General features: G+C 40.4%; 2 protein-coding genes across 2 annotated transcripts; one reads left to right on the top strand and one right to left on the bottom strand.

Moving 5' to 3' along the window:
- The first annotated feature begins 413 nt into the window (after positions 1 to 413).
- LOC149835974 (uncharacterized) lies at positions 414 to 1,711 on the top strand. Its single transcript, XM_090010736.1, has 2 exons — positions 414 to 756; positions 1,154 to 1,711. Exons 1-2 carry the CDS (start codon positions 496 to 498, stop codon positions 1,574 to 1,576), a joined length of 684 nt encoding a protein of 227 aa, XP_089866862.1. The 5' UTR covers positions 414 to 495; the 3' UTR covers positions 1,577 to 1,711.
- A 1,820-nt stretch (positions 1,712 to 3,531) lies between these two features.
- On the bottom strand, positions 3,532 to 4,829 carry LOC149835973 (uncharacterized). The gene is made up of 2 exons (XM_090010737.1): positions 4,603 to 4,829; positions 3,532 to 3,772 (listed from the first exon to the last, which is right to left on the bottom strand). The coding sequence occupies exons 1-2, from the start codon at positions 4,822 to 4,824 to the stop codon at positions 3,686 to 3,688; spliced, it is 309 nt and encodes a 102-aa protein (XP_089866863.1). The 5' UTR covers positions 4,825 to 4,829; the 3' UTR covers positions 3,532 to 3,685.
- Positions 4,830 to 10,844: the final 6,015 nt, after the last annotated feature.

Below are 10,844 nucleotides of genomic sequence, written 5' to 3'. Positions count from 1 at the left end.
CAATTATATATTAGTTATCATCAATGAGATAGAGAGAGAGAGAGTTAAAAGTTACCGACACAAAAGCAGGGGCTTCATTACTCGAGAAGAATACGAGGCCCTTCCACACATCTCCAGACCGCCCAAACCGTCACGATGGTGCCACGTCGCCCACACTACATGGTTCCCAAGCCACCTCTATTTTAAAGCTTCGGCCCGCCCACGCTGACGTGTTCAACAACGTGTCATATGATTATTTGCTAAACGCGAGTGGGGCCCAGTGTTCTCTGCCCAATTTGATAGGCCTCCATCATCTGCACAGCAGCACGATCGATCATAGCGTCTCTTTCCTCCTTCATCGCGTCGAGAACGCGTCCTTCTACTCATATTTTCCCCTATAAAAGGAGGGACGAGTGCGCCATCTTTTCCTCACTAATCTGGGAGTGTTTGTTGTTTCTCTTTCGGAATCGTAGTCTCTGTTTGGTATCTTAGGAAGCGGTTTCTTTGACCACCAAAATGGCTGAGGATCATCCCCATACTGGTGATGAGAATATTGTCTCGGAGAAAGGGTTGCTTGATGTGTTTAGAAAGAAGGAAGAAGGGGAGCATCATCACCATCATGGTGATGCCCCGGCTGTTGAGACACAGGAGGAGGTCCTTGTTTCGGAGTTCAGCCAAGTTAGTGTAACGGCTGTGGAGGAGGAAAAGAAGGAGGGCGACCACCATCATGGTTTGGTGGAGAAGCTCCAACGCTCACATAGCTCGAGCTCCAGCTCTGTAAGAACCCTCTCTTCCTCTTCTGCCTCCATATTGATGCTTATTGACAGAACAAGTAACCATGGTGTTGGAGAATATGACAGATGGTACATGTGTGTGGTTTTTTTTCTTCTATACATTCATTTTGACATTACCGTGTTAAGGAAGCTAAAAAAGTTTTGTCCAAGGGACAGAAAACAAGCACACCCTTGTGCAATAAATAGTTTTGTCAACACCTCTTTCCGGATTTAACTAACAGTCCAACACCACCATGTACGTTAATCTAGAATGATTTTGTTTTGAATATATATAGGTTGCTTAATGATGGATTATTTGTATAGATTAAAACGAATATAGTCATCCCATACTTCGATTAATTTAGTTATTTTTAACGATTTTTTTTCTTTTTCTTTTTCAGTCAAGTGAAGAAGAAGAAGTTGGTTCAGAGGAGAAGAAGAAGAAAGAGAAGAAGGCTTTAAAGGAAAAGATCAAGGAGAAGATATGTGGAGAGGGGGAGAAGCCTGAAACCGAAGATGAAGCGGTTGTTGTAGTGGAGGAGGAGAAGAAGGAAGAGGTTGTGCAGGTTCAGGAAGTGGAGGTGAAAAAGGGCTTTCTTGAAAAGATAAAGGAGAAGCTAACTGGTAGTCACTCGACTGATCACTCGGCGCCTGCTCCAGCACCGGTCGAAGCGGCGCCAGCTGACGCTGCGGTGCACCCTGAGGGTCACGGCCATGAAGGTGAGAGGCCGGCCAAGGAGAAGCAAGGCATACTGGAGAAGATCAAGGAGAAGCTGCCTGGGTACCATCCTCAGAGCAGGGGAGAGGAAAGTGCCGACCATTAGGAATGTCTAGTACATGTTTTACTACCTAATCGCGTATGTTTGTCACTATTTTCCCATGGCTTGATATGATTTTTGTAAAGATGGTGGCATTGTTGGTTGTGATTTTGGTTATGATATAATGCCGGTTGTTTACTATTAACTTGATACTTCGTGACAGAATTTGACAAATGCAACCAAGTCCCTGAATTAATATTAGAGAAGACTACACATTATACGCTGCTGGGGAACCTGAGAGCCATCCTATCCTTTTCTTTTTTAACGAAACCCTCGCCGAGAACTGGGCCACTTAGGGCACGTTTGGAAGAGGTGGTATCTCTGTGGTAAACGGGGGTCTTGTTGTCACAAGGGGCTTAAGAGATATCTGGTAGGGGTCTGCCTAAACGGAACTTGCCTTAAAAAGAACTCTCATAGGAAAAGAGTTTTGCCACCGGCCAGGTGGTATCCCAGGTAGCAAGCGGGGTCCTGTGCCAGAATCCCTCTGCCACATGGGGGCATAAAAGATATCTGGTAAGGGTCTGCCTAAACCCAGCTTGCCTTTCAAAAAAAAAAAAGAGTTTTGCTTACTAGAGTTTTTGATGCGAGAAGTTCAAAAAAAAAAAAAAAATTGGCTTGTTTTTGTAGCATGAGAAAAACAAAGTGGGAAAATATAAAAAAAAAATGATAGAGAGGAGGAGGAAGGTGGTGGTGAGATGGATGGTGGTGGTGATGGTTGGATGGATGGGTGGAGGTGGTGGTGGTATATGGTGAGATGAGTGGTGGAGAGTGTAAAAATAAATTTTCTCAGGGAGGAAACATTTCTTCACCAACCTATCAAAAAGTATTCTTTTTAGAAAAACTCTCTCGTTTGAAAGGGTAAAAAAATCGTATGAATTTTTATCAATTTGCATTGCTTTTCCTGCATCTTTCTCTCTTTCAAACGTGCCCTTAATGATCTCACCCTTTGAAAGGTAAATCCTAGGAATTGAGATAAGGTAGCAGCGTACTTTAAGTATGCTTACTTGATCACCCACTATATGATGTTGGGCCCCATAGCTATATCCCAAAGTTTAAGTGCAACCGCACGCCAACATTGCACTTGATCCTTCTAAACTCCTAGGTCAGGGTCCATGGTCATCCTCCCTGAGTGCAGATAAGGTGCAATATGATTGCACAAAAATGTGCATTAAGCACCCTAGCACCCTTCATTAGGTCTTGGACCCCACACCTAACAAGCCATGTCCTCAAGATGAAGGGTGATGAGGTGCTCAATGCACAAATATTTGTGTAATCATCTTTTCACATCCTCCCTTATGTGCCCCAACCATTGAAAAGTTATGGATATACTCGCACATAGGGATGCACAACGAATCAAGCTGGCTTGGCTCATCTTGAAGCTCGTCCGTGCACTTAACGAGCTGAGCTTGTACATTGGTTAGAGGATCAGACAAGCATACGAGCTCAGCTTGAACAATCGGTTGAGCTCGATAAGGCTCGGCTCATATAAAAGGGTCGATTCAAACCCACCCCACTTCGTCTCACCCGTTACTGGTATTTTGGACTCACCCACCCCATTCCACTACAACAAAGCAGTAGATTAGCGACGACCACCTTCCGTCGCTAATCCGTCGCTAACCATGTTAGCGACGGATTAGCGACAACGCGGCGACAGTATGCTTACGTCGCGAATATTTCGATGCTAACTGGCGACGGAATAATTCCGTCGCCAAGTCCGTCGCTAATTGCGACGAAATAACGAGCGCTATATTCCGTCGCCAATCCGCCGGTACTAAACGGCGACCACGGCGTGGCGACGGATTTAATTCCGTCGCTAAGTCGTCGCTAGATTAATATGAATAGCGACGGAATCATCCGTCGCTAATCCGTCGCAAAAACGAAAAAAAATCAAAAAAAATTTATTTAAAAATTAATTACGGAGAACTGTACAATTTATATTTCCTGTACAATTTATATTTCCTGTAAATAAAAAACAAACCACACAAAAAAAATTCATATAACAAGTATCTATAATAATTAATCGTTCCACCTTAAAACTAAGAAGTTTAATTATTTACAATTCAACAATTACAATTAAGAAAAATAAAAAAAATAGAACTTCTTCAACACAGTCCTCTAATCATCGCCAAGATTTTGTGCGTCTTCTTGTTCATTGTCTTTATCTGTCCCTTCAGCTCCACTACCCTGATTATCGCTAGCAGCCTACACAAGAAAAGAACAGTCAGTATTGATAAACAAAATATAATGAAATAAATTACACACTATATGTGATTCTATCATGTGCTCATGTGTGATCTAAGGCAATAAAAAAACTCTATATGTGATTCTATCATGCTCATATGTGTGCTAAGGCAGTCAAAAAATTGAATATGTGATTATAGCATGTTCATATGTGTTCTAAGGCATATAAAAAAACTCTATATGTGATTCTACCATGCTCAGATGTGCTTTAAGGCAGGCAAAAAACTATATATGTGATTCGATCATGCTCGTATGTGTGCTAAGGCAGTAAAAAAATTGAATATGTGAATATAGCATGCTCATATGTGCTCTAAGGCAGGCAAAGCCAAAAATTTTATATGTGATTCTATCATAAATGATATATAACATGTTCATATGTGTTCTAAGGCAGTTAAAAAACTCTATATGTTATTATAGCATGTTCATATGTGTGCTAAGGCAGTCAAAAAACAGAATATGTGATTATAATATGCTCATATGTGTTCTTAGGCAGTAAAAAAACTGAATATGTGATTATAGCATGCTTATGTGTTCTAATGCAATCAAAAAAACTTTATATGTGATTCTATCATGCTCATATGTGCTCTAAGACAGACAAAAAGTTAAATATATATATATATATATATGTGATTCTATCATGCTCATATGTGTGCTAAGGCAGTAAAAAAATTGAATATGTGATTATAGCATGTTCATATGTGTTCTAAGGCATCTAGAAAAACTCTATATGTGATTCTACCATGCTCAGATGTGCTTTAAGATAGTCAAAAAAACTATATATGTGATTATACCTGAGAGGGACCTGGAATCGAAGATCCCCTATCCTGAACAGCGGCCTTGATCTCATTTCGGAGAAAGGGGGCGACGGTGTATTGGAAGTAGTTATTCAGTGATTCATTAATGATCTCGCGTACATCATCACCGGAAAGAATAGTCGGCTGCTTGGAGCATATGTCGGCGCAAGAAGTTGGTGAGCCGTAACTGGAAGAACCAATAACTGGTGAAGTGTTCATATTACTCCCAAACCCGAACACGCGACCTTTTTTGGGTTCACCTGCTGCAGTCACCATGCTGTAGGATCAAATGATGGATGCTGAGTAGCGTCTTCACCATATCGCTCTACCATTTGTTGCTCATATGCCTCCTACAAAATAATGTTTAAAGTATTCATTAATAATTAATGATAACATTATGATGACTTGCATATATATTGCAATGATTATTAATAGAATTAATACATACCGTTGTCGTTCTCGCCTTCTCTGATACGAAGACTCCCGTGGTCTTCCGTTTATGTGTTTCTACAAACACATCCTTATATGGTACACTGCTTCCTTTTTCTGCTTCCTGCTGTAAATGCATTCTTTTGACGTCGGAACGGATGATCGCTGGGTAGAAATCGACGATGGCAATCAAACCAGCAAGGCTTCCTTCCATGCCTCAATCTAAAAGCTTTGGAATCCTCCATGCAGTACGGACAAGCCAACCTCCCATGTGTGCTCCAACCAGATAACATACCATATGCAGGGAAGTCACTGATTGTCCATAGAACAGCGGCCTTCATGTTGAAATTTTGTTTTTTGTGGGCATCATACGTGGTAACACCGTCATCCCACAGTACTTTTAATTCATCAATCAATGGCCTTAGATATACATCAAGATTTTGGCCAGGTGAGGTCGGACCAGGGATCAACAGAGACAAGAAAAGATTTGGACGTTTCATACACAAGCTTGGTGGAAGGTTGTATGGAGTTACAAATACTGGCCAGCATGAGTATGGAGTTGATCTACCCCCAAATGGATTAAATTCATCTGTACATAGACCGAGTCTAACATTTCGCACTTCCATTGCGAAGTTCTGATGAGTACGATCAAAGTGCTTCCAAGCTTCAGCGTCAACAGGATGCGTGATCTTGTTTTCATCGTGTCGAACTTTATTTGCATGCCATCTCATGTGTTTAGCTGTCTTTGAAGACATATACAATCGCTGCAATCTAGGAGTGATAGGAAAGTAGCGGAGCGACTTGTATGAAACTTCCTTTGATCTCGTGCTACCATTGCCTCTTGTCTTTGGCTTGAACCGAGGATGCCCACATGACGGGCATGATATGTCATTTTCCTGCTCCTTGAAATACAACATGCAGTGATTTGGACAAGCATCAATCTTTTTGTAACCCATACCTAGAGCGTTGACCATAACTTTCGCACGATAGAAATTTTGTGGCAATTTCTCATCTTTAGGCAACATACTCTTCACAATCATGCACAAACGGTCAAAACATGATTGACTCAAATTATACTCGGACTTCAAATTCATTAGTTGAAGAACTGCAGACAAGATAGTGTGACTCTCACAACCGTTCCAAAGTGGCTCATCAGCATCTTTAAGTAAATCATAAAATCTACTAGCTGCATCGTTTGGTGATTCTTCATCTACGACAGTTCTTACATCACTAGAACTCATAGCAGAACCCAGTTTTGTTCCTGCAGCATCAAATATCAAATTCGTATATGGATTATTGTGCACCACATTCACCCGTGCATCAAAATCGTTTCTAAATTCTTCTCCATGAAACGCCCAGTTCTGATAATCACTCACAAAACCCTTCCTGTATAGGTGATGTCTAACGCCATGAGGTTCTACAAATCGATTATTCTTACAAATCTTGCAGGGACACCTAATCCGACCTGTGGGATCTACCGTACTGACACTCGCCGTTGCAAATTCAATAAAACTATTGACACCATCCATATATTCATGCGATAACTCATTGTCCACTATCCTACGGTACATCCATTCACGGTTTGCAGTCATTCTGTCGTATGATGTTACGAATAGTATCCTAACGAATTAAGAAAAAAACAATCAGAATGCGATGATGAAGAAAATATCAAATTTATCATGCAATATACTATGTCAAACAATAACAAGAATTTTGATGCATGCATTGATAACTTAATATTTTCATGTGCAAACTATTAATGACATGATACAATCATTTGAAGCATGCTTTTATTATAAAATTTCACATGGAAGTCAAAATCAAATTGAAAGTAACTACATGCAAGCATGGATACAATTACATCAAACATTGCAATACATCATAATCATTTATATCAAATAAATGGCAAACATGTACCTGCAGCAAACACACTTCAATATCTCACTAACTACTACCATGCTTAGCATGGACTCCGTACTCCAAAAATAAGAACACTTCCATATTTCTACATTAAAATCATGCTCAGCATGATCTCCGAACTCCAACAAAGCAGTCCTAAATATCAACAACTAAGTGAGTGTGTGAACAATAAAGTGTTGCATTCAATAAATTAAATAACATGTGATACGTTTGCATCACTTACTCACCACGGGTATTTACCCGATTTGCATTGTTTTTGTCATTTACTTACCACAGGTGGCCGAGCACGAGTTGGTTCCGTTGAAAAATCTGCACAAAAACAAAACAAATTAAGTAACAAACTAACTAATCATGAAACAAGATGAAACACTAACTAAAAAAATTAAAACAAATTAAAACAACTCTAACTAATTGAAAGAAGAGAAAAGAAAAATAGTATATATGTTAAGCCAAATCTAACTAGAAGATGCTAATTTAACAAACCAGCTATAACATGTTGAACCAGTCGACTAACATAAAGTCATAGACAATTTCTAATCTGAACTACTTAGCAAAGGAATAGTAAATCAATCAATTAGTTTACTAGAAAAGATGTGAACTCCGTTTAACCACCACTATCATAAAGAATTCAAATAGCCCTAATCTAACTAACTGATTGTGAGAACATTAAATACCAATCTATCTAAGAAAAATATAATTATAAAAGACTAATAGATTGAAATACTCTAACTAACCAGATTTCAAGAAAACAAATTGAAGTAAAACTAACTACCAGTAGACATTAACAAACTAACAAATTGAACAACATGGACAACTTGTATATATACATTACAAAAAAAATTTCAACTTAAAATCCATATGGACAACATATATGCAAACTACACTTAAAACCATATGGACATCTTATATACACATATTACAATTTTTTTTTCAAGCTAATCACATGGACAACATAGGGATCACATAATAACTTTTTTTTTTTTAAAAAAGAGATCACATGGGCAGCATAGGTATCCATAACAAAAATTCTTTTCAAAACAGATCACATAGGCAACGTAGGTATCTCATAACAAATTTTTTTTCTAAAAACAAACACATAGGCAACATAGTATTCCTACTAAAGATTTTTTTTTCAAACTGATTTACATAGGCAACATATGCATTAAAAAACAGATTTTTTTGAAACCAATTCACATAGACAGCATAATATATCTCATAACAGATTGTTTTTTTCAAAAGCAATACACATCGGCAACATGTTATTCCTACTACAGATTTTATTTTTCAAACGATTCATATAGGCAGCATAGGCATTCAAAAACAGAATTTTTTTTTTGACAAGTCACTTAGGCAGCATAACGCAGGGGGTCGACCCCCTCTGCCGGAAAGCACGGCAGGGGGTTAAACCCCCTGCCTTTCCGGCAGGGAAGGGGGTTAAACCCCCTGCCGGAAAGGCAGTTCCGGCATGGGGGGTTGACCCCCTGCCGTGCCTTTACGGCAGGGGGGTCGACCCCCCATGCGTTTCCGGCAGGGGGTCGACCCCCCATGCGTTTCCGGCAGGGGGTCGACCCCCCATGCCTTTCCGGCAGGGGGTCGACCCCCCTTGCCGGAAACGCAGGGGGTCGACCCCCCCTGCCGGAAAGCACGGCAGGGGGTTAAACCCCCTGCGTTTCCGGCAGGGAAGGGGCGTACCCCCTGCGTTTAGAAGAAGAAGAAGAAGAAGAAGAAGAAGAAGAAGAAGAAGAAGAAGAAGAATATTACCTGCGCTTCGCCGGACGGTGGCGGGAGGTTGACGGGGAGCGGCAGCTGGCGAGCGTCGGCTGGCGAGCGGTGGACGGGGAGCGGCGGCTGGCGAGCGGCGGTGGCCGGACGGTGGCGAGAGCCGACAGGCGGCGGGAGGGAGCAATACAGCGAAACAGGGAAAAGAGAAAGAGGGATGGGATTAGGGATTTACGCGACATTTAGCGACGGAAAAATTCCGTCGCTAAGCCGTCGCGAAACCCAAATACCAAAAAAGCGACGGAATATATTCTGTCGCTACTCCGTCGCTAATTAGCGACGGATTAGCGACGACAGAGTTCCCTCTCTAAATCTGTCGCTAAAATGGTGTTCTTGTAATTAAAAGTAGCGACAAAAACATGCAGTCGCTAATCCGTCGCTAAGTAGCGACAGATTAGCGATAAAAGTCGTTTCCTCGCTAATCTGTCGCAAATTAGCGACAGATTCTATCTCTAGCTAATCTGTCGCTAAGTAGCGACGGGAAAAATCCGTCGCTAATTAACAATTTTCTTGTAGTGTTCCACCTCGCCCCAAAACATCCTCAGTTTGGTTATAAAAAAGACTAAACAACAACAACAACTACGCCTTCATCCCAAAACAATTGGGGTCAGCGATATGAACCAAAAAAGAAATTCATTTTGGGTCTTTCACATGAATCCTTTTCCTCCAATCATTTCTATCCAACGCCATGTCCTCGGTGAGGTTCAAAGCATTCATATCCTTTCCTATCATCTCCATCCAAGTCTTCCTAGGCCTACCCCGACCTCTTTTAACTAATATATTTTCCCATTTCTCCAACCTTCTAACTGGAGCATCATTAGGCCTTCGCCGAATATGTCCAAACCACCGTAAACGATTCTCTCGCATCTTATTTTCAATGGGTGCAACACCTACCTTCTTACGTATCTCTTCGTTCCGAATCTTATCTTTTATTGTATTTCCACACATCCATCTAAGCATCCGCATCTCAGCTACACTCATTTTTTGAATATGATGTCTCTTGGCAGCCCAACATTCCGTACCATAAAGTAAAGCGGGTCTAATAGTCGTCCTATAAAACTTTCCCTTCAACCGCAATGGCATTCTACGATCGCACAGCACTCCAGTAGCACTTTTCCATTTCATCCACCCAACCTTTATCCTATGATTTACATCTCCATCAATTTCTCCATACTTTTGAATGATGGATCCCAAATATTTGAAATAATCATTCACCGGTATATCTTGCTCACCAAGCTTCACTACACTCCCATCACTACTTCGTTGCTTACTAAACCGACATTCCATATATTCAGTCTTACTCTTACTCAACTTAAAACCTCTAGCTTCCAATGTCTGTCTCCATAATTCTAACTTAGCATTAACCCCAGCTCTAGACTCATCAATCAAAACAATATCATCAGCAAACAACATACACCACAGTACATTTTCTTGAATTGATCTCGTAAGCTCATCCATCACTATCGCAAATAGGAAAGGGCTTAAAGCAGATCCTTGATGTAACCCAACCGTTATCGGAAAATTGGTTGTCACCCCTCCACAAGTGCGGACATTGGTTACTACTCCTTCATACATATCTTTAATTATACTAATGTACTTGAGAGAAACACCTTTCTTCATCATTGTCCACCAGAGAACGTCCCTAGGTACTCTATCGTATGCCTTCTCTAAATCAATAAAAACCATATGCAAATCTTTGTTCCTTTCTCTATATCTTTCAATAAGTTGTCTAAGAAGATGTATAGCTTCCATAGTGGATCTTCCAGGCATAAAACCAAATTGATTCTCCGATATCATGACAACCTTCCTCAACCTAGACTCAATCACCCTCTCCCAAAGTTTCATAGTATGACTCATGAGTTTTATACCACGATAGTTTGTGCAATCTTGTATATCACCCTTATTCTTATATAAAGGCACCAAAGTACTCTTCCTCCACTCATTATGAAAAAGAAAATTCATCGAGTGCTCTATCTATATGAAGATAAAAGGTTCAGATGTTTTTAACTCTTCTTGCTTTTAAATTTGCTAGTATTCTTCAATGCATGTCTCCTATTCTTTTGTTAATCAATGGATATTTGACATTCATCTGGCAGTCAATTCATTTCCTA

Source organism: Nuphar pumila, chromosome 6 (assembly GCF_984573655.1).
Source record: "Nuphar pumila chromosome 6, dmNupPumi1.hap1.1, whole genome shotgun sequence".
Classification (NCBI taxonomy): Eukaryota; Viridiplantae; Streptophyta; class Magnoliopsida; order Nymphaeales; family Nymphaeaceae; genus Nuphar; species Nuphar pumila.
The sequence above is the reverse complement of the archived record's forward strand: the minus strand, read 5'-3'. Positions and strand labels throughout refer to the sequence as shown.